Below are 24,331 nucleotides of genomic sequence, written 5' to 3'. Positions count from 1 at the left end.
GATAACACTAAATCTCTGAGACACTGTAGAGCTCACCTCTTCTCTGGATTTGTTCTTGATTTTTTTTTAAGACAGTTTTTTCTTCTTGTTTTATAGCAAAGCAAAATGACAGGAATTTTAAATGACATATTACCTGTGGAAAAATCTGACAGTGTTGCTAACTACAATTTCACTGGACAAAGTAAGAGAGAATTAAATTAAATGTCAGATTCAATAGTGTACACATTTCATAAAAACCCTATGTCATTAGCTAATAGCCCTTAATGCTCTGGTGTAGTCTCTGAATGCCAAGTTCCGTTGAAAACCTTGCTTATCTACCAAATAAGAACTGTAAACTTTCTAGTGGTAAAAACTGTTAACTTACTAATGGTAAATAAATCAGTACATAAAAGCCACCTTGCACTGTGCCCAAGAAGTATGACCACAGTGAACGTTTCCATCTGAGCCTGGCCACCCACAACAGAACCAAAAAGTTCTAGTGATCACCACAGCTTGCTGACTTGAGGGAGGGACAAACAAGCGCTAACGCTAGGGAACAGGACAGAGGTGGGGCGTTACCAGTAACATGGCCTGCTCCTGGAGCAGCTGCTGCTGAAGAATTTCCAAGTGCCGCTGCTCCTCTTCTAGCTGCCGCCTGATATACTCCTGTCACACAGAAATTACCCAGCAATCAATTTATCCAAAAGGAAAGCATGAGAACCACCTTCTTGGAGCACCAAGAGCCACTGCTCCAATAATTTTTAGTGAGAACTTACTTGGTGGTGAATTATCTAATCTAAAAAAAAAACCAATCTATAGGTAAAGGCTTCTCTAAAAATTTCAAATTGGCCAGTAGGACTCAGAGTCCAACACATTCCAATGATATATATGAAGGTGTCTAAGGCACTTCTGTTAGGATGCTGATGTCATAATCAATAGAGACTTTAAAACGAGGATGTCTTTCTCTGAAGGATGATAGAGTCCAGAAAAATTGTTTCATTAGGAAGGATCAGAGCTCTGATTAGTTAAATATATGCTTATTAATTTAGATAAGCATGGATCACCAACTTCTGAAACCTAAAACCAAAACATGTTAAACACTAAAATAAAACAAACATGATTTGTACTTCTACTTATGATTCAGAAGGCACTTGGAATGATTGCATTCTGAAAGCTGTGGTCTAGGAACACCAGAATCAGGAAACTCTGCAAATAAACAGCCCCAGGAAATTCATGATGAGCGTGTATGTACACAGAAAGCACATGTACATTGGTGATGCTGTAAAGATGAGGGTGACTTTTTTTCAATAAGAGAATAATCAACCTCAATAATTATGAAATTAGGTAAACACATCCGAAGTATGTAACCTACCTTGAGGTTGCATGCATTATCATTTGGACAGGAAAATCAGGATCCTAGTTCCTTGATCCTATTTCCATTCAGGTCCAGCATACTACCTACCACACATTTTCAACCCTCATTTGTCTCTCCAATTCTTACTGTATTTGTATGAGGTTCTAACATAGACAGATACAAAATAGATTTGGAAAGTAATAAACATTTTACAAGTAGAAGAATGTTCCTTTTTCACAGAGGGAAAAAAGAAACTGCCTATCCTAGAAGGTGAGCAAACTAAGGGTAGGTGGAAAAATGCCCTGAAATTCAGGTAATGTTTTTATAGTGTCTGCTACTGATCATTCCTTGTTTGAGGTCCTACACCTTAAAATGAAAATAAGCCATAGACAGGGACTTAACAGATAGTTAATCAGTAAGAGAATACTGCAACAGAAAATCACAGTATATCAACATTCTTAGAATTTCTATTTTATAAATCATATTGAGTTAAAAAAAAAAAAGCTAATCTGCAGGGAAGTTTACCCATAAGGCCACTAGTAAAGCCTCCTGAATCTGACTGAAACATCAAGTCTTGACCTCCTGTGATCAATAGCCAATAACTGCCTTTGAGATAAACATGATCTCACCCAACTGATGATGAAAAAGGACCCTGACTTCCACCTCAATTCTTCTGTTAAAAAAATAGAATTAAACCCTAACTTGAAAAGTCAAGTAGGTATACTCATTTGTTTTCGGCCTTCAAACCACAGGAAGTAGGGGGAAAAAAAATCACACCTTACCCAAACCACAAAGGATCACAATAAATATATATGAATATACACATTTACACAGGAATGAGATGTGTCCTACAGCACTATTGACACGGAGAACTGCTATTTTGCAATAGAATAAGGAAAGCAGAGTGACAATAATTTTAGATTTCTTTTTAAAAATACAGAATACTTGCTGGTCATGAAATCTTAATGATTGTCACTAGAACACTGAAGTTATTACCATCATTCTCGCCTGACACATTAAATTGTTAAGAATTATCTCAAAGTGATTTCTTAAAAGCTGGTAAAGTTTTCTCTAATTTGTAGCCCTCAGGTACAAACATAATCAGAATGTTAAAAAAATAAATTCACTAAAAAAAAAAAAACAAGCATACTTCAGTTAGCTGGTAGACAATGTGAGGAAAGTATTGAACTTATCCTATACCAAGGAAGTTGTAGGAAAACACTGGTGAACATGCAGATCGAAGCCTCAGAAAATCAGAGGAACACAATTAGTTAAATAAGTATCAAGGAACATAGCTGAAGAATTACATTTGGAGGTTAACATCATGGTTTGTGAGTATTTTTAACATGCATTTCCAGTCTTATTTAAATTGGTCCCCATTCATAGGATTTATTTCTTTACTCAAAGCTCCAGATGGTGATCAGTTCAAAGACAGGAAAGATAAACAGGCCAGGAGGCTATTTTTTTGTTTTTATAAGTACATCAGGAAATAAAAGAAATTTCTAAATAAAACTATACCTGGTGTTAATAAAATGCTACACACACACACACACACACACACACACACACACACACACCTAGAACCTGCTATTTTTGGCTGAACTAGATAACAATGTTTGTTTCTTTAAAGTTGCAAATAAATATGCAGAATTGTATGCAAATCTATATTATTATATTCACTTAGCCATTGCTGGGTTTTTCAATCATTTCTTACTAGAAATTTGGCAGTGGGATTTTAATTTCCTCAAAAAAAGAAGGTAATCATCATCCATATGACCCCCACATTTCGGGCTCTTAACATTTAAAGCAAAGCCTGAGAATACATAATCAGGTATCTGTCACTATCATACTATCTGGAGACTGATGGTTTCAAGAACTTTCTAAAGTATAATGATTTACAGATTCTTTTCTAAGACTAAAGAGTTATTAGTGAAGTTCTAATGTTTCACCATTTTTTAAATATCTAAAGTTCTGAATGTATGTATGAATGCAAATATATATATATATATATATATATATATATATGCATGTTTTCTTTTTCCCTCAAATCCCCTAACTCACAATGAAACAAACTTTATAATGAAGGGTGATTCTTCTTTGTGAACTAACCTGCTCCCTTTCCACTCTCCTCTTTTCTTCTTCTGCCCGTCTCCTCTCCTCCTCTTCTTTGCGCCTTCTCTCTAATTCCTCTATACGCCTCTTTTCTTCTTGTTCTCTCCTTCGCTGTTCACGTTCTTGCTGCCTTCTAGCTTCCCGCTCTCTTCTTTGTTGCTGTATAAGTAAAAACATATAATTACCAGGGATCTTCAGCTATGGCTCTTAAGCATAGATTGCTGACCAGTTACAGGTAGATCCTAATTAGATACTAGACCCATCATTACTGGCCAATAATTTCCATACTGTCCTTCAGCCATGTGTGTAACTAACAGCTTTGCCATTTATATTGGTCAAAGGCGAAATGTTCCTATGAATTCTTTCATTTTGCTAAGCATCATCCATACTACTATCTGTAATCACAGCAAATAGGTTACAGTGAATTCTTTAAGGTTAACATTAACAGAGTTCTTTCAAGCCCTTTGCCAGAATAAAAAGACATGAGAAAGGAATAAAAAGAAATAGTAGGCAAAGAAAAGGAGTTATCATACATTATATACATCTTAGCTACTCAATTATCATTTCTCTCTATAGCCACAGGACAAATACCAAAGCACTGGCATGGCATGGGGTTTGAAACTATTGGCTATTCCATGAATATGAAAATGCTAGCATCTAGATCAGTACTGTCCAAAAGAACTTCTGGGTTAGTGAGAACATTTTATCTCTGCAATGTTCTTTTTTTTTAAATTTTTTTATTTTTTTGTGAACATACTGTACAGAGGGCTTACAATTACATGGGCAAGATAATGCATACATTTCTTATCAAGCATTGCAGCCTCCTCCTTTGTTTACCCTTCACATCCCTTCCCAGCCTCCTCCCCCCCCTCCCCAACGTTGTAAAGTTCGTTTTCAACATGACAACTTGTACTTCTCATTGTTGCAACAGGTCCACCTGTATCCTTAAACGACTTGTTTTTCCCCATCTCCTCCACAAATTATACCGACATCAAATATAGTGAAAGCAGGGGTTATATAAGCAACAAAGAAATAATCTTATAAATGCGTTAGAAACAAATGCGTGAAAGAAAAAAACATTAAAATACATATCTAACATCACATTATCTGACCTTTTCTGCTTGACTCATACATATACTAGATATTGCAAATAAGGGAAACCATGGGACCTATGTTTCTTTGGGCTTGGCTTACTTCACAGAGCTTCTGCATGGCAAAGGACATAGCTAGCAAGATCAATAGAAAGCCCACGGATTGGGAGAAGATCTTCACTAGCTGTACAACAGACAAGGGTCTCATATCTAAAATATACTTGGAACTCAAAAAATTAAATCCCCCAATAACAATCCTCAAAGAAACAACTGCCCAATAAATAAGTGGGCAAAAGACTTAAAGAGAAACTTCTCTGAAGAAGAAAGAAGGATGGCCAATAGACACATGAAGAAATGCTCAACCTCCCTAGCCATTAAAGAAATGCAAATCAAAACAACATTGAGATACCACCTTACTCCAGTTAGAATGGCAAAAATCAAGAACTCTAACAACAACAGATGCTGGAGGGGATGTGGACAGAAGGGAACCTTACTTCATTGTTGGTGGGAGTGTAAACTTGTTCAACCACTTTGGAAAGCAGTATGGAAATTCCTCAAAAGACTTCACATAGAGCTCCCCTATGACCCAGCAATCCCACTTTTGGGCATTTACCCAAATGTTTACAAACAAGACCACACTAAAGCTACCAGCACAACTATGTTTATTGCAGCATTATTTATCATAGCTAAGATATGGAACCAACCCAGATGCCCCTCAGTGGATGATGAATGGATCAAGAAAATGTGGTATATATACACAATGGAATTCTATGCCTCCATCAGAAAGAAGGACATTGCAATGTTCTTTACTGTGGCCACTAGTCACAGTTTACTATTAAGCTAGTAAAAATGCATAACTTATTTTATTCACTCAAATCAACTTTAAAGGGCCACATGCTGCTATGGCTACTGTACTGGTGGGCAACAGTAGCTCTAGAAGATAAATACATAGTAAACAGATAATGTTATCACCAGCTATACTGGCCTAGCAATAAAACAGTATTTTGTTGTAACTATTGGTAATGTTAGACACAAATATTTATAATGGGTAAACAAAATAAGTACTTATTAGAAATTAAAGTATTCCTTCTGGGTCATTCCTCCAACCCCTCAATTATATTTCAAAGTAGACACTTGAAAATGATTCCCTGAGAAATGGAAGAAATGCCATATATGCAGAGTAACTACACAGAGATTGTAATGGTATATTGTGGTCTTACTCTGTGAAATTCTCCACCTCTATTATCCATCACATTAAATTTTGACTCCTACCCTCATTCTTTCCCATTGTCTGCTTTTAATGCATGAATCCAGTCCACAAACACACCAGCTTCAGATGGGTGGAGGAAGGTCATAAAAAAGAATAAGCTCCTTAACTAGTGCTTAAAAAGTGTAACTGAAGAAGTGTAACCTGAAAAAACAAACCCAAAAAACTACCTACAATAAAACTATTTCCTCCTATCTCAGGACTCCTTGAACAATCTAACAAAAAACACTTGAGGAAATAAACTCAAAAATCATACCCAAACTATGTTTTCTGGAGATTATCCCCTTCAAAATAAATTAAGCTAAGACACTTTAAATTTTCTACTTTTGCAAGGGTGAAGAGAACTTACCAGGACATCATTTACAATGAGCATTCAGTAGTTCAGGACACAACCATTTTTCTAACTTTGTGATTAAAGTTATTTTATTTTGCACCCCCCTAAGTAACTCTGTTTTCTTTAAATGACTTACTTCCATTAAATATTACTGGTTAGGCATATTTTCCAAAGAAAATCACCCTTTGAACATTTGGTTGAGTAAAATATGTTAAAAGTAAAACAAAAAACAAAAGCCATGTGGTAACTGAGAAGATAAATATAAACTCTTGAGTGCTCTCTCTAAAAGGGCAGCCAGGCAGCTACAATCCTGAGAAATGAGTTTTGTTACTGTTCTCCTGCCCTGTGACTGAGGAATAGACTCCACATAGCTGAAGCCAAGCCACAATATCTGTGGGTTCATAGGGAGAAGTGACTTGCTAGAACGCACTGGGTGTAGCAAAACATAGGCAGGCATCCTACCTCTGGATGAAAGAAAATACCTGCAATAACAAAACGGAGCCATCCAAATGAAAATATAAACAACTACAACAAAAAAAGAAAGTGTCTGAATCTTTAAAAGAGAAATCAGGTTCCAAAATTAATCAGATTAAGAGGTACAGAGTCTGCAAATACACTGAATTTTAAAATATACTGGATATTATCATGGTTTTATACATAAAGGAGGTACACTAAGGCAGCATGTGCATATGCTTTATAAATTTGGGAGCATTTGAATGTACCAGGGAAAACTACGAGGAGCAATGAAGTGAGTCCAGAAACAAGGTCAGGGCTTCACTGTGCTTTGCTAGCACAAACCACTTAATCTCTGTTGGCCTCTGATTCCCAACTTGTCCAGACAGAAATGTATATTGTGAGGTAGAGACGGGGTGGGAGCCCAGTGCTAGAAATGATCATAATGAGTAGAGTACAAAGCATACTCTTTGGAAGAAGTCAACCATTGGTATTTAAAACATCTTCTAAGTGAATGGTGAAAGAATCACTCCTCTTGAAAAAATGTGGGCTTGATCCTTCCTTACTCATCACCCTGGAGTATGTGCTTCCACACACTGAGATAAACAGGGCAACAGGAGGTTAACAGAGAAGTGAATTAGTCTGTGTCTACATTATGGTCTCTAAAAGTGACCAGGACAATCCATGAGTACAAGGGGGAAGAAAAGCTTTTACTTTAACAACTTTTATTTTAACTGATTATAAAATACAGCAGAGTTCAACTCATAGGTAGATATATCTTGGTCAGATATACATGCTCAATTTTTTGTCTTGGTTTTACAGGAGGATGTATGATCCAAAATCCTTTGAGGAATCTGTGTCACAAATAAGCTGTCTTATTTCCCTAACTTCCAATTCTAATTCCTCAAAAGTGAGAATTTTGAAAGGTCTCATTTTTTCCCCTATCCTTCTTTCTAAATAATATGCTTATGGAGTTACTTTTAAATAACTTTCTATCTTGGATACCATCTACTGACTTCTCCAAAAGAATAACCATCATAGCATCATCTGTTCCCACTCTAGTTTCGACAATTTCTGGTAAAATGAAAACTACATGCATGACTAATCAATGTAGGGGTAACTTGTCCTTGACTTTTTTGAGGGTTCATTTTTTTTTCTGTTTAACTGGTTTTCTTTGGCCTATCACAACATTATAATGTGTACTACACTACTATGAAAGTTCTTTTGGTGATATCAAAGAAATCAATTATTCTTTCTTTACTCTTGAAGATCAACACAGTTGCAGCCCTGCCCTCCTTTTGTATACTCATTGTTCTCTAGTAATTCTTTTTTTCTACTAACTTCCTGGGAATCCTTGGGGACTCCCCTGGATAGAATCTCACTTCTTGGAACCTTTGAGATTTTCTTCCTTATTTTACTGAGAGGTATCTTTCAGTAGTTTTGTGGAGAAGAAGGGAAAAAAGATTTGGGAATCTGTATAGCTCAAAATCTTTATTCTTAAGCTATACCGTCATTTTTGAATGAGTAATTTTTCCCTCAATTGAATTTCCTGTCCAATTCTCAATACTTAGTACAGGACCCATTCTACACTTTCTACCTGCTCCTACACTGCAGTTTTTAGGGTCATTTTTTCATTATAATATACTAAAAAATTTAAATGATGTATGTTTCTTCACATGGCCCTTTTTTCATTCATGTGCTCTTATGTACTCCATATCAATCCAGATATCTAGAAATTAATTCAGGGAACCTTAATTATTTCTTATATCTTCTCCTTATCATAGTCCCAAAAGTAGCAGAGTGGAGCAGTGGAAGTGTGCTGGGCCCATATTCACCCCCTAGAATGTCTACAGAAAAAAGAGGTAGTATATATCTATATTATATATGCTGTTCTATTATCTATCAATTTATATCCTCTTACATACACACTCTCTGGAAGTTCTAGATTTTTGTTTATTGTTTTGTTAATTTTTTTGTCAGTCTTGGGGCTTGAACTCTGGGCCTGGGCACTGCCCCTCAGCTCTTGAACTCAAGGCTAGCGCTCTACCACTTGAGCCACAGAGCCACTTCCAGTTCTAGTTTTTAATTAGAATTATTTTTTAATATTCTTAAGCAACATATCTTCTCTAAGTATATTTTGTGTAGGTGCATGTGCATATTTGTGATATATTTCCTCTGTTCCCTGTCTCTCTTTTCTTCAGGTTCCTTTTATGTTGTTGTGGTGGCTCTCGAGATTGAACCCACGTCCATGCACTGAAAGGCACATGATCTACTACTATATTCCCAACTCACCTGACTTCCCTTTTTAAAAAATTTGGTTTGAAATCTTCTACATTAAAGACACTTTTCACTATGTATAATTTTACCTTGTTTCATTAAAGATATGAAAAAGAAACTATAAGGGCTATAAAGACAGGTAACTCCAGGGCAACTATTTCACAATATTCTGGGGATCCTACCAATACTCTGCTGGGATGGGAAAATGGTATGGAAAAAACACATGACATGTGTAATTAGTGGGGCCATCAAACACTTTGTCCACTAAATGAGATCAACACAGTTGTAGTCACACTGATTTGTATTTAAACTTTCACTAAATGCCCTTCATTTCCATACACCTTTTTTCTTCATACTCAGGTGTGCCTGACTTCTCCATGTAGAAGCTCTATTATTCACTTTCTCCAGGAATGTCTGCTCCTAATGAGAAGGAGGAATATGCATAGAGCAGAAAAGCTAACTATTCTCTCTTACCTCTCTTACCACTGTGCTCTCTCTATATTCTGCTCTCTAACAAATATTATTGTATTTAGTCCCATCTATTACTAGTCATTTCAGACTTCTTCAGGATTTTCAGTAAGAATGAGCTTTTCTTACATGCACTATTTATCCCCACAGTTATATTCTTCTTTCTTCTTATTCCTGGTATATACCATTTTTATTTTTTCAGTCATTTCAGTGGGATTTCTCAATGGAAGTTTAATTATTTTCAGTCAATATAATTAAAATAAACTATACTGTAAGTTTAATTCAAGATATATTATCAAAAAAGGAAGAAAAGGCAAGCAAATAATATCTTAAAAGCAATGATACCTACATTTGAGAAAAAAATCTCAATTATCAACTGAAGGACTCTAAATGTTTTTTCTTTTTAGTTTCATGTGAATTTTTTATGGCTTTAAGTTCCTTGAAAGCAGGACCATACCTGTCTTTCCCTCCCTGTAGTAAGAGGAATGTATTACTTTTTTTTTGTTAGGTGGGGGGGTTACTAGAGTCTGAATCCAGGAACTCACATATATTAAGTGCACATTCTACAAGTGAGCTACAATCTCAGCCTATACACTACATTTTAAATTAAATCACAACAAGTCCATGGTAGCCAAGACTAAATCATATTTAGTGTAATTCAAGATTCAAAAATCCACTCAAACACACAATCTAATCAAATGTTACCGCAGTTTTTGTAAGATCCCCCAAATAAGTTCATAAATGCTTTAGTAATATCTGCTACAATTGGATAATGTTTCATAATTTTAAAACACGTCCTTTATTTGGGATGTTCTACAAGGTTCTCTGAAGTATTCTAAAGTAGCTCTGAGACTCACATTAGAAGTCTCAATTCCCAATTTATTTTCAAATGGTTATGAATTTGTACAAGCTCTTTCCTTCCAAAAAAACACAAAGGACAACAAAAAGAGACTCATCCATTTTAGAAATATTTACTAGATACTCATATAGGTATACTATAAATTAGCAAACACCTTAGTAGGATAAGATGTCTGCTAGAAAAACTCACAAGACAAGGTGGAAAAATGGTGACTTTCCTTAAGACTACACCATTAAGCCCATTAAGTAAGTATTAGGAGAAAAATTGGTTGAAAGACCAATGTTTAAGACAACAGTTACTTATTCCTTTTCTGCATTATGCTAATATTTGAAAGTATAAACTGGAGCAGGAGCAAAACTGTAAACCTCTATAGTCAGAACAGCCTGTCAATGATAACACAGAGAAGAATCACTAAAGGAAGCCCTTATTAAATATATATTAATAGATGATTAATGTAAAAAGCTGACTTTCATTAGAACCTCAAAGAAAACAAAAATAAAGCATCATGTCATCAACATTGATCCTCACTGGATTAGCCTTATGCTTATGATTTCAAGCCACAAAATCCAAGGCGTTCTAATGAATTCACCTTTTCAGGTTACACCATTAAGCACAACAAACAAGATATAATCCTTTGAAGCTTCTGCAAACTGATGTCATTATTTTCTCAAATATTCTTTCTTGAAAAAAAATCAAAGGAACTGAACATTTTTATGATGCTGCAAGCTGATTTCCAAATCTCTCAAATTAGAAAGATATTTCCTTATTATTTGTTTCCCTAAGCATGCCTGAAAATAAATATGTGCTTTTCCAACTTTGCTTTAATTATCCAAGTTCCCTTCCAAGTTCAGTATTTAGAGTAATGCTTTTTATGTCACAATGTAAAGTAAGTCATATTTACTTTAGTGAAGCCCCTTTAAATATACTCCATTGGATTTTTTTTATAGGCTTTAGTGGAAATCAGTCTAGTCTACATACTTAACTACTTCTAAGAAGTTTGAGGTCATCTTACTGATGAGATACAAACAACCCACACTAGAATTTTTTAATATGCAAGTTCTGATTGTAAGGTCTGTCCTGAGTTGGCAGAGCGGTCTCCTCCCTCCACTTGGCTAAGTCTCCACCCAGTACCTGTGTCATCTAGGTAACTGGTAGTTACCTCCCCCTCCTCTCAAGTCACATCATGGGCTCCCATCACAACCTCCATTGAACTGTAGGAGGGGCCCAGGCCTTGAGGTCACATCCCACATCTGCATGTGGTGTGGCCACACCTTCCCTCACCAGGCTGCATCTCCTTTCCACCCCTTCCCTACTTAAACCCAGGCCAGACCTCAGCCCACCCCTTCAGCCACTATACATGGCAGGGACAGCAGTAGGGTAAAATAAACTTCTCTTAGCCAGGAGCCGGTAGCTCACACCTGTAATCCTAACTACTCAGGAGGCTGAGATCTGAGGATCGCGTTGGTTCAAAGCCAGCCTGAGCAGGAAAGCCCATGAGGCTCTTATCTCCAATTAACCACCAGAAAACCAGAAGTGGTGCTGTGGTTCAAGTGGTAGAGTGCTAGCTGAAGTTGAAGCTAGCTGAGCTGAAAAGCTGAGGGCCAGGGCCCAGGCCCAGAGTTCAAGCCCCACCACTGACAAATAGAAATAAATAAATTAATAAAATTAATTAAACTTCTCTTCCTGCCGGAATACAACATGGTGTTCTTTACTGGCTACTTAATTAAACCTACCTATTTAATTTATCTTACATGGATGACACCATAGTAGAGAAATAGTAGACCTATCCTCAAAGACAACTCTTATTGTTACATCTTCAGACAACAGGTAACATTGCTGAATTTAACTCTTTATAAAATGTACTATCAATACAAATAACCACTAGACCAATGCCAAGAGAATATTTAAGAACTTACAAGGGAAACAAGGCTACAAGAGATACTTATAAACAAGGCAGTCACTCTCTGCAAAATAAGCCACTGCTGATTGGACAGAAACCAAGGCTTTAGCTCTAGGGGCACTGGCTGCCAGGTTGCTTGACTACTACATATATTAAAAGTTTTAACTGTGAAAAAGGTAGCCTTGTGCCAACAAGTACTCTTGATGTCAGACATTAATGATCTGTAAAACAAAGGCCTTTTTATAAGCAATGACAAGACAAAGTGAGGAAATGGTTCCTATTTCTTTAAAATGCATGCAAATACTGCTAGAATGTCCTCAGGGCAAAGGAACACAATGGCCTTTCCTTCTAAGATCTCAGAGCCAAGAAATACACAACAAATATATGATGATTTATACATTTCTTGCTGAGAAACTTCTATATTTTCTTAGTGCTGGTTGAGCACTAATACTAATTCCACTTAAAACCGAGAACATTTCTTTTTCTCTTGCTTTCCTGTGCTTTAAATTTCTTCCACTTCCACCCACCTCTCCAAACTGCAACTTAAGGTTTTATAGAAATGAATGTAACCATGTTCTTCTTGGTGAAAGCAAAGCAAAGACTACAAAGACTATATCCCCTGAACCTGAGGAAAGTAGATTCTCCAAAATCACAAAGCAGTAACTGAGACTCCGTGGGGTGAAACAATTTGAAAGGCTAAGATCATTAAAAACTAGAAATTATTTCTTAAATATTCACAGAAAGACTGTGTGGTAAGGAAAACTTCAGAACATGAGTGTTCAAGAAAAAGTGGCCAAGGACTTAAGAGAAATTCCTCACTTGATTTTAATGGTAAGTATCTAAAGTCTTCAGGGTATATCATGGTCTCTAACTCATATAAGTCTGGAAATAGAGACTTTTAAATAAATAAAAAAGTTCTAGAATCATCAAAAGTTAGACTTTGATGCTTCCTATACTCAATACAGTATACTAAATACTATATACAGTTTGATATATATACCGGCCAGGAGCCGGTAGCTCACCCTGTAATCCTAGCTACTCAGGAGGCTGAGATCTGAGGATCGCGTTGGTTCAAAGCCAGCCTGAGCAGGAAAGCCCATGAGGCTCTTATCTCCAAGTAACCACCAGAAAACCGGAAGTAGTGCTGTGGCTCAAGTGGTAGAGTGCTAGCTAGCCTTGAGCTGAAAAGCTGAGTGCCAGCACCCAGGCCCAGAGTTCAAGCCCCACCACTGACAAATAGAATGGGCTGATATTATGATGACACCAAACTTATTTGAAGCTAATCTTCCTTAGAAAATTTTCTTTTTCTTACCAGTTAACACTCTCATGAGGTCAAAATAAACAGACAGAGACCAGAAGATAGAAAATTTAATAAAAAATATAGTATGTTAAAAATCATACCCCAAATAGTGACTAATGTAAGCTTAGCATAGATTAACTTAATAGTGACTACTGTAAACTTAGCATAGATTAACTTATCTTGTGAATCAAGGTTTTTCAAAGATACCATGAACATTTTTGTTAAACTAAGACTAAGACAAAGACAGAGAACATCATGCTCCCTAAATGTGTGGGTGTCATAAAGTTATGAGGAAAGATAATGGATACCAAAACATGATTCAATGAAAAGAAAACACACACACACACACACACACACACACACACTAGGATAAATAGCAATTAATACACTTAATTTCTACTGAAAAGCAAATGACTAAATAGAAGAAAAAGCTAATATGTAATTTTTATGAAAAAAATTAGCAAGAGACAAAGTTCTCTATGAGTTAAAGGTATGATGCTCCAAGCATGAAAAGTAACACTAAACCCTTCAGTATGTATGGAATCTGTGGATCTGGCTAGTATATAGTGGAAGCTGACAAAACATGAGTGTGCCCAAGAGAAATATTCATATAGAGAGCTGTGAGGGACAGGGGGAGGCCCACAGTAGGACTTCTAGTATGAAACTGCTGTTTGTAAAATGATCCTCCTGGGACCACTAAAAAGCAACAAAGAAAACATACCTGCAGCAGGTCTCAAAAAGCAGAGAAAGGGTGGTGGTGGGGTGATGAAACAAGTAAGTTTTAAAGATGAAGGGCCTGTGAGAGATGAAGAGGAATGTTCAGGTGGCAGAAGACAGCACCAGCTTGTGGGCCTGCCTCATGGCAGCTGCAAAGAAAGGAACATCTGTGCTGTGCTTTCTCTTACCCTCCCACTTTTGAGTGTTTGTTTTTGCCAGTCTACTAGAGAAAGCTGTTATCTCCTTTTAGTTTTAATTATCATTTACCTTATCATTATAAGGCAGACTATCTTTACCTACTCCATTCACAAAACAAGAAATTTCTATTCTCCAAACAGTCTGAAACCTTAATGCCAATAAAAGGCTACAAACCATTTATGGCTCAAAGACACAAATTACCTTTTTGGGAGCTACAGTGCAAACAACACTTAATTATCCAGACTAATAAAAAGGAGTGAGATCACCAGAATCCAAACCAATGATATCCATGTGTACATTTCCCATTTCAGCTCTATTGTTATCTCTAAGAAAAAAAAGTGCAAAGAGGTAACCCTGAGTTTGAACTTATATGGACTATGTGAAATATTTAAGATACAAAATTCTTAGGATTTTTTGGCAGATATTCCTAACTCACTAGATATCCATCTAATAAAAACAAAATGACTTTAAAACTCCCTCATCTCAAACCACTGTTCTCTTCACCTTGCAATCCTTAGTGCCTACCTTGCACAGAGGTTGGTAACAGACATTCGTTTCATTATTGACAACTTGAAAGCCAGTTCTACCACCAGGGATGCAAAGCTCTAACTGACTAGGATACCTCGGTACTTCCAAGTTACAAATCAGTAAAGAATCTGCCTTTTGGAGCAATGATTTCCAGAGGCAATCTTCTCTGTCTAACCCCAAGTAACAGTGGAGAAAATTATAAAAAGAAATAACCAGAGCTTCACCTTTTAATACAGCAAATACAATGGTCAATAAGCAACTTGCACAAACCTCCAAACCAATTCAAAGAACACTGAGAAAAATCTTAACAAATATATTACAAAGGATTTGCAAATAAACTAAGAGGAGTATTATAAACACCAAACTGTCCCTGCTACAGTATAAGATATAGCTAAGTTTTCTTCTTTAATCCCTGGCTAAATATTTCCAAACTCCCTTAGTTAACACATACACTAGTTTTCTAAGCAATGGGCAAGTTGCAGAGTTTTCAGAATCCAGGCTATAAACATGCAAAATGAAACAAAGATTCTTGTTGAGTAGCATGGGCAATAGTATATGTTATTAAACTGAACTCTATTGGAAAACAATGATATAGGGCTTTATTATTGTTGTTGATTCATTTTATAGAAGACAAAGATAAAACAGCACGAGGTGATATGTGAATTAAATGTAAATTCCAATGCTTCTGAATAAGAAACTTGGGACTGCGAGATATACAGCAAAATGTAGCCAAGGAAAAAAAGTCTATTGACTCTCAAGTGAAACCTAGGGTAATAACATATTCCCATGAATTAAAAATGAAAAGGCTGTAGGTAACTGTATTACCAACCTTGACAATGTTAATGAGTTAAATGAGCTGGTGGCTCAAAATATACTTCCATACCATGAGGTATAACTACTCGCATATTAAAATAATGCTTTCTGTATCCCTTAATATATAGCTCAAGTTAAGGCATGTAGAGAAAGATGTTTTTCATCAGAAAATGTTTAAAATTTCAGAAAAATATGCCCATTTAGCTGGGACCCACAGGCCAACAGTATAAAAGAAATCAGGTCAAGTCTGAGTAAGCCAACTTAACCACCATGGAAGTACTTCACAAAGCTGGTCTGATGCCATCTTTGGGACACTGGAGCTCTACATCTCACAATATGCCAATAAGTTACTTTTTTGGTAGGTCTTGCACATTTTTTACCAAGAAGGAAAATATTTCTAAGGCCTTAAGGAATGTAAAGGTATGCCAGTCTAAAGCACGAGCTTTCCTTCCGAAATTCTTTGAATAGCTTTACCAGAGGATAGATGTTACTTTGGTGGGCTACAAAGAATATTCCTTGGAGTGTCTGGATACCAAGTGAGCAAAAAAATGAGAAAAGGCCAATGTGGACTTTTTCTTTTCTACCTCTTCTAGTCGCCTCCTCTGCTCTTTCTGCTGCTCAATCCTTTTCTGCCTCTCTGCCAGCAGCTGTCTCTTATACTCTTCCTGCTCCCGGAGCTGTTGTTCCTGTAGTAGCTGCTGTCTCCGCAGAGCCTCAGAACGTTCCTTGTTCTCCTGCTGCAGCCTCAGGAAATCCCGACGCAGAGTAGACTCACCAGGCACATTAACGATGGAACTGCAGGAAGAAAACCATGCACATCACCCTGACCTGTCTGAGAAGGTAGCAGCACTAGTATCCTATCTTTCTAAGTCATTTCTTTCACATACTTCTCCGCAACTGAATCCACCAGTCCAACCAATATATCTACCAGAAGACTTCTATCTACAACTCAATGGCCCTGTATTTTCCTTTAGTCATGTCCAGTCACATCTTACATTCTGTTTTGCATGTTTGCTTGCAAGGGATTCTGACATCAATTCAAATAAGGTAAAATGAAAGGCTGAAGTCACCTTTTTTCATTTCATTGGTCTCTATTCAATTCTTTTATTTCCCATCACTGCACAGACATATCAGAGTGTTCTTCAGTACTTACTGTTCTTTCATCTTCATCTGGCCAACCACGAGGTACTACCATGTATTTCCTATCACTTTCTTTATGGTCAAGGTAAGCAACTGAGACCCAATGGGTTTCATGGATTAGTCATTGCACAGATAAACTAGCTAGCATTGTTTCTTGCCCTTGCATTCCTGGTCTAGAATAGTATGACAAACAAGCTCCTTACAATGTCTTTCATTCAATTTTGCCCTTATCCAAAAGCAGTTACACTGCCCATGAAATGTTTCAATTTGTCAAAAACTTAGTTAAAAATGAATTCAAATATTTTCCTATATTAGAAAAAAATGTTTTAATAAATGCTTTTTATCTCCCTTCTAACTCCCATCCTTTGGCACACAGTTCTCAGAAGTATTCCCAACATAGTCTCCCCCTCTCCTCTTTTTGTTCTATTACTCAAGTCCTGGGTAATAGCAACCTGAATATCAGGCAAATCCATCACTAAAATCCAAAAATGCTTGACTTTCTGATTAATATGATGAGAAGGTTCATCCTACCAATTTCAACTCCTCAACCATCTGTGTCACTTGGAGTACCCAGAGAAACCATAAAATGGACAAAGACAGAACATACCCTAATATAGGAAATCAAATAATGGTAACTGTATTTATGGGAAGAGAAAAAATGAAAATAAAATAAATGCTTTGGGGGACTGCAGAGTTTGTCAATGGAGGCCCTGATGGCCCATGAGCAGAGCAATTCTTCAATTCTTTGTTTAGGACTGTACTACCCAGCGAAAGGCTTATCATTTAAGGCTTTTGGAGCAATGATTGCAAGAGGCAGTCTCCTCTGTCCAACCCCAAATATCCCACATATGTAATCCTCAGTTTTCTTGTCAGGTATAGAGTGGGGACACTCTCATAGAAGAGAGAAGAATAGGAGATAATATGACATTTTCAAAGCAGTTTTAGATTCTTTTTTATTACCCAGGAGTCTTAGAAATACTGGCATTGGAATGAAACCTAATCTCTTCATAAAACAGGATGCTAAGGAGTGCTTTGTCCTTACCTTGGCTCTCCTTCTTGTTCAGGCACTTCCTCCTCCTCTTCTTCACTCCCACTATACTCATACTCAGTTTCATCTATAAATTAAGAATGAAATAAATGGGACAGTTCACAAATCCTGACACGTGCCTGCATAGGCAAGTATTTCCAAGAGCATTAATAGGAGAAAATATTTCTCTTTGTGAAAACTGCAAAGTTGTATGAAGGACTTGGAACAGAATGATGAGACATCAAATTTCCTTATCAAACAGTACAAATAGTAGCAATTCTCTAGTCTAGCCACTACTCTCCATGGAAGAGCCAACTGCACTGTTGAAATAAAATCCTTTATGACAGACTTTTTGTGAGAGGCTCCACATGGCATACAGGGGAGAGTGACCCAAGAACATTAGCAAATCATGGAAGTCTATCTTGATACCAAAATTGAGACAGACAAGGAGAGAATAACTGTTAACCAAAGTAATCAAGAGAAACTGTTTAAAGAGCCATTGAGAATCAGTAGCAGAAAAGTCTGCTGGATGGATAAAAAGTATAATAAGTAGATCTTAATATAGTAAAACAATGGGACAAAAGCTGTCCTACTTAGGCTTGAAACAAAAATTTTAACATAGATAACTCATTTTCATTTCTACAGTTTTTATCTTGTTTTTCTTTTTTTTTTTTTGGTCAGTCATGGGGCTTGAACTCTGGGCCTGGGCGCTGTCCCTCAGCTCTTCAGCTCAATTATCTTGTTTTTCTGAAGTAACAGACCATTTTATTGCTTCCTTCACAATATCAGTATCTACCCTTTTGTGAAAAATTTCACCCAGAGAACAGTCAGAACCAAAGACTGAACAGATTTTATTTTTTGTCAGTCCTGGGGCTTGAGCACAAGGTGTGGGCCCTGACTCTGAGCGATATTTGCTCAAGGCTAGTGATCTGCCACTTTCATCCACAGTTCCACTACTAGCTTTTGAGTGATTAATTGGAGATAAGAGTCTCACAGGGACTTTTCTGCCCAGGCTGACTTCGAACCAGGATCCTCAGCCTCCTGAGTAGCTAGGATTACAGGTGTGAGTCACTGCTGCCCAGTCTTTTTTTTTTTTTAAATAAACAGACTACTTATAAGGGAGAGAATACATTTTTCTTTTTTTGACAGGGATACCCAAGATTAAATTCATTTTCCTATAATAAAAAGACTTAAGGACTTAAAATATGATTTAAGAAAAATTCATCAGTCCACATATATAACATCAGTTCTTCTTTATGCTAGAAAATCTAAGCTGTCTAGTTTTAGGATTTGCATACAGGACAGTGTCTAAGGGAAAGGCCAACATAAACAGCTGATGGAATTGTCAAAACAAGAATTGTTATTTTGAATGGTAAATTATTAATTATTACTAAGAAGTTGAGAGTATGTGAAAGGTCAATGTGAAGAGAAATTAAGTTGTTGTGGCTTGAAGATAAGAAACAGAGGTCAGATACCCTGCCATTTCCATGTGCATGCTGTGGACAGACAATAGAATTTGTACACAGCTCAACCCTTAGTCTAGACACTCTTTTCATCCTATCTTTTAAGACAAAGCTCTGAAATTGTCTCCGTTGGTAAGCCTTTTTTGACAATATCTGGCCTACATTTTTTAAATTATCAAGTGTAAGGAACACATGAAATGATAGTCTGTACCTAATAAACACCTGGCACATAGCATTGGTTCATAAATGCTAATTAATATGATAGAGTAATGGGGAAATTGTTCAAATTGTAGGTAATATTTTCCAAAAATAAGACTACTATGTCAACCAAAAGTTAAGGAAAGATTATTTTTAACCTTTAATTACTTTGTTATAATCATGCAGCTTAATATACAAAGTTCAACTATTTTAGTCACCAATGGTGACTTAACTTGAATATCTAACTTGTATAAAACTCAAAGTAACCAACAAAAAGCCCATGACAGGTCTCTAGGATGACTTTGAGACACACATATTCATACGGTCTCTCAGGGTTAAGTATGGGGTTGGAGAGACAGGTTTGCATACTAGGCAAGTATTCTGCCACTGAGCTACACCCCTACTCCACCCCCATACCCTTGACTTACTCTCTTACTGCCTGGACTAGCTCTTCTCTGTGTGTCTTCTTTGGCCTTGAAATTTGATTCAAAATAAATTCATGAATAGGCTGATAGCTATCCAAATGCTATTGTGAAGTTATTATAAGATCAGTATGAGGCACCAGCTTCAGAAGCTGGATTATAAAGATAGTGATGAAGAACATAATGTTCCTTGTGGAATACAAAAAAAAACCCCAAGAGACACTCAAGTAGATGAGCATAGTATGTAAATATATAATACAAAGATGCTAGAATATATAGGATCTCTCAGTAACTAGCACAACAGGTTATTTGGTATTATACATTAATAAGAGAGAAGTAGTCCTAGCATTCTGTGAACAATGACTAAGCTCACCACCTGGAGCAGAGTAAAGCTGTAAGATCCCGAGTTGCTAAGCAGAATAGAAACGTAGAATACATTCATGATAAGAAAACCATGAAAGCAACAAAAATGAATTCAAAGGAGTGGCACCAAAGATGTGCAAAGAAGAAACTCATCCCATCATGCTGAACTACCACATAGCCCTAGCCAACTAGCCCTTGAATCATTAACTAGATGACAGAGACAAAATATCTAAGCATTGGTCAAATGAGTATAATCTCACAGTTGGGAAAGGACTACCTATTATTTTGGCAAGTGCCTAGAAAGAAACATTCTAAGAGGGTGAAAATAAAACAATTTTTAAAAACAAACATTTATACCTTTCTCTCCTCTCTTCTTTCTGGTCCGGTCTATATGATCCTTAAGCTGGATTCTAACTTGCCTTTCATTAGGCTGATCCCTTATAAAAGGGTGTTTCAAAAGCTGTTCTGTAGAGGGTCGCTGCATGTAGTTCTTCACCAGGCATCCTTCTATAAAACTAAAAAATTTCTTTGACCTGTAAAAGGAATTGAAAAATGCTATTAAATTTCTACTACAAAGGGCAAATATACAAAATACTGGCAACTTACAAGCTTGAAAATAAAGAACTTCAGAACTCACTTACTGTGAACTTTCTGCAAATGTGCAGCACTGATGATGCATAGTTTATAGCCTCACAACATACTATAAATAGAGCTACAAAGGAAGCCAGGTTTAATTAGGTTTAAACCTAACATTGCTCACTAATAGTCTAAATCATGGGGATGGAAGAGGCAAGGGAATAGTGAGGTCTTTTCTTGTAGGGAGGCAGACAGAGGATAGATGTTTGGTTTCTAGAAGACAAGAATAAATAAAGACAAGAACAGCTAAAGAGATGAGCAAAAGAGCTACCTTTGTGATCCAATGTAAGGCCATTTCAACTTACTAACTTCACACTCAAACCAGTCTAATACTGGCTAACTGGTCAGTTCTCAAAATTTAACATATAAAGGTAGAAATGATAGTGTTCTAGGGATCCTGATTTTGCCATCTATCTTTATACAACTTGCCAATTTCAGCTCTGTCCATTTCTCTGTGCTCACCCTTTATAAGGATCTGTACATGGACCCTTAGTCTAGAGACAGACTTTTCATCGTATCTTTTAAGACAAAGCTCTGGGATTCTCTCTTTTGGTAAGACTTTCTTGACATTATCTGTCCTACATTTTTGAAATTATCAAGGATTGTCTGCATTTAATAGACTATATATTTTGGTTCTGTCCTGTTATTGGTTTAAAATAGCAGAGGTTATGAATGGTTTTTGTTTTTCAATTTGTTGGCCATGCCCAACAGTAAGCATAGCACATCATAAAAATTATTTAATAAATTTTTGTAGAATAAATCAGTTAATTCTTAGTATTATAACTTAGAAAATTAGTTTTCTCATTACTTCACTGCCTATAAAAATCACTTCTACTATCTTGTATTTTCATGCAAACCTACTACTTTTTTCTATTCAAAAAATTATTTATATATATATATTCAGTATGCATTTGTTAAGGTTTATGTTAGTTTCAATAATAAATATAAATAAAATGGAGAAAATGTGTGGCTTTTAAAAACCTTTCTAAAATTGGTAAATGGAATTAGATGACAGCATATAAAGAATGAGAAAAGGGGCTGGGAAGGTGGTTCAGTGGTAGAGCGCTTGCCTTGCATGCATGAGGCCCTGGGTTCGATTCCTCAGTACCACATAAGCAGAAAAAAAAAGCCAGAAGTGGTGCTGTGGCTCAAGTGGTAGAGTGCTAGCCTTGAGCTGAAGAGCTGAGGGATAGCGCCCAGGCCCAGAGTTCAGGCCCCACGACCGGACCCCAAAAAAAAAAGAGAGAGAGAAACCCTACCAGGAGAAGAAATATGGAAAAAGAAGAGTATTGAAGACTAGATGGTAATGAAAAGAAAAGACAACTGGAATGGAAAAAATGAGTATGCATTTACACCTAAGAGGAGGAAAGAAAACTAGTAAGTATCAGAAGACCAGCAACCAATAAGAAAAGAGGGCACAATAGAAGCTTAAAAACTAAATAAATCTGGAATAAAAAGCTTGACAATTAGACCTTAAAGGAGAAAAATATTAACTGGAAAACTACTAAGAATCGTTTCAAAAAGGAGAATAAACAAACAAACAAAAAACCCCACAGTAGGTAGGCATCAATGAGGCATTAGAGCCCAGGAAAACAAAAAAAGGAGAAAAGGCCCACATGCATCAGAAGTTTAAATACAGGCAACTGATAGGAAAGGACTCTGCAAGAAGTATAGGAGGGAAGAAGTAGACAAACTAAAACAAAAACAAGCAAATATTCTGTTCTCTTCCTTTTTTTTTGTTCTCGTCCTAGGGTAGAAAATCAGGACCTGGGCACTATCTCTGAGCTTTTTGGCTCAAGGCTAGTGCTCCACCACTTTAGCCACAGCTCTACTTCTGGCTTTTTTGGCAGTTAATTGGACAAAAGAGTCTAACTGAGTTTCCTATCTGGGCTGGCTTCAAATCTCAATCCTCAGATCTCAGCCTCATGAGTAACTGTATTAAAGCATGAGCCACAGGGTCCAGCTTGTCCTCCTGTCGCTCATAAACAAAACATTGTCTGTCTCTTTTACAGACTTGAAAATTAATCCCACAATGTTGAAACTTTACAAGCTTACCTCATAAGGTCTCAGTAAGGGCTTTCCATAACTGTCAGCATTTTACTTGACAAATAAGGAAAGCCAAAAAAGGCAAGGTGACAACCACCCGAAAAGACGGGACCATGTGTTTTTATGCTCCTCTCGAATTAAAAATGGCATACTTAGCACCCATTACTTTAAAAATAATTACAAAAAGCTGGGTGCCAGTGGCTCTGCCTTTTTAATGGAAAAAATATTTAGCAGCATACTACAATTATGCTTAAATATTAAAATGGAACTGTTCTCCTTAACATGTTATAGGGTTGTGCCTGGCTGCTTGCCATTATTTTGTAATGTAAATAGAATTTATTAAGAAAAAAAATTCACAAAACAAAATGCAATTTTAATTGATTTTTTAGGGGATTTAGGATTTTTTGGTTCTAACAGGGCCATAATCTTATCAAAGAAGAAACTGAAAACTACAAAAAAGAATCACAAGCCGGCACCAGTGGGTCATGCCTATAATCCTAGCTACTCAGGAGGCTGAGGTTCTGATCTGAGAATCACAATTCAAAGTCAGCCTGGGCAGGAAAGTTTATGAAACTCTTATCTCCAATAAATTACCAGAAAACCAGAAGTGGTGCTGTGGCTCAAGTGATGGAGCGCTAGTCTTGAGCTGAAGAGCTAAGGGGCAGCGCCCAGGCCCAGAGTTCAAGCACCACAGCCAACAACAATAACAAAAAACGTTGAGGGAGGGAGGAAGGGAGGGAAGAAGAAAGGGAAGGAGAGAAGTGAGAGAGACAACAAAAATCCAAATATAGCTCACCATTTTTTTGACTTCAGCCGAGGGGGAGGGTTTCTGGGAATGAGAAACAGTGCTCTCATTGGATGCATGTCACAGAGAGCTGGGAAGAGTAGACATAGTAGTGTCAGTATGGCACTTACTTTACTCACTGTTGATATTTAGGGCTAATATATGAATAATATCAAATGCTCTGTTCCAATATCCAACTGATACGTTTCAGTCGGGCAATCTATACAAATAGCTATGAACTCTAGGGCATACCTTCAATTTCTCATATAAAGATATCAAAATACAAGAAGATGAACAATAATGTCCAATTTCAAAAGCCACTGGGAAGTCTTCATAAATAAATAAAGATAAATACCAATAATATTATAGAAGGTAAGATTTTAGGCCATCTCTAAGGTCACAATAAAAATGATTGTTTTTAAAGGGTTGTTCTAAAAGGACTAGTAAAACACAGTTTGAGGAGGCCTTCATGTTATGCTTGGAATACAAGTAAGCCCAGTAAAGCCCTCCAGAAATGTTACTGCTTGGTATTACCTGTTGTTACTATGGAATAGTAAACTAGAGTTGTTTAATTCTGTGTAATTACTGTCTATGTTTCCATC

General features: G+C 36.6%; 1 protein-coding gene across 15 annotated transcripts in view; it reads right to left on the bottom strand.

Annotated features, from left to right (window-relative positions):
- The window catches only part of Map4k4 (mitogen-activated protein kinase kinase kinase kinase 4), a 167,876-nt gene that overhangs the window by 31,605 nt on the left and 111,940 nt on the right, over window positions 1-24,331 (bottom strand). For 13 of the 15 annotated variants that reach the window (XM_013019811.1, XM_013019796.1, XM_013019801.1 and 10 more), the window contains exons 9-14: window positions 23,742-23,820; window positions 20,621-20,796; window positions 17,833-17,905; window positions 16,235-16,445; window positions 3,443-3,604; window positions 559-645 (exon numbers count right to left, since the gene is read on the bottom strand). In XM_013019811.1, the coding sequence (XP_012875265.1) occupies window positions 559-645; window positions 3,443-3,604; window positions 16,235-16,445; window positions 17,833-17,905; window positions 20,621-20,796; window positions 23,742-23,820 (788 nt within the window). The remainder of the gene's footprint in view (window positions 1-558; window positions 646-3,442; window positions 3,605-16,234; window positions 16,446-17,832; window positions 17,906-20,620; window positions 20,797-23,741; window positions 23,821-24,331) is intronic. The other 2 variants (XM_013019798.1, XM_013019804.1) reach the window with 1 other exon arrangement.

This window comes from Dipodomys ordii, unplaced genomic scaffold, assembly GCF_000151885.1.
Source record: "Dipodomys ordii isolate 6190 unplaced genomic scaffold, Dord_2.0 Scaffold47, whole genome shotgun sequence".
In the NCBI taxonomy this organism is placed as follows: Eukaryota; Metazoa; Chordata; class Mammalia; order Rodentia; family Heteromyidae; genus Dipodomys; species Dipodomys ordii.
The sequence above is the reverse complement of the archived record's forward strand: the minus strand, read 5'-3'. Positions and strand labels throughout refer to the sequence as shown.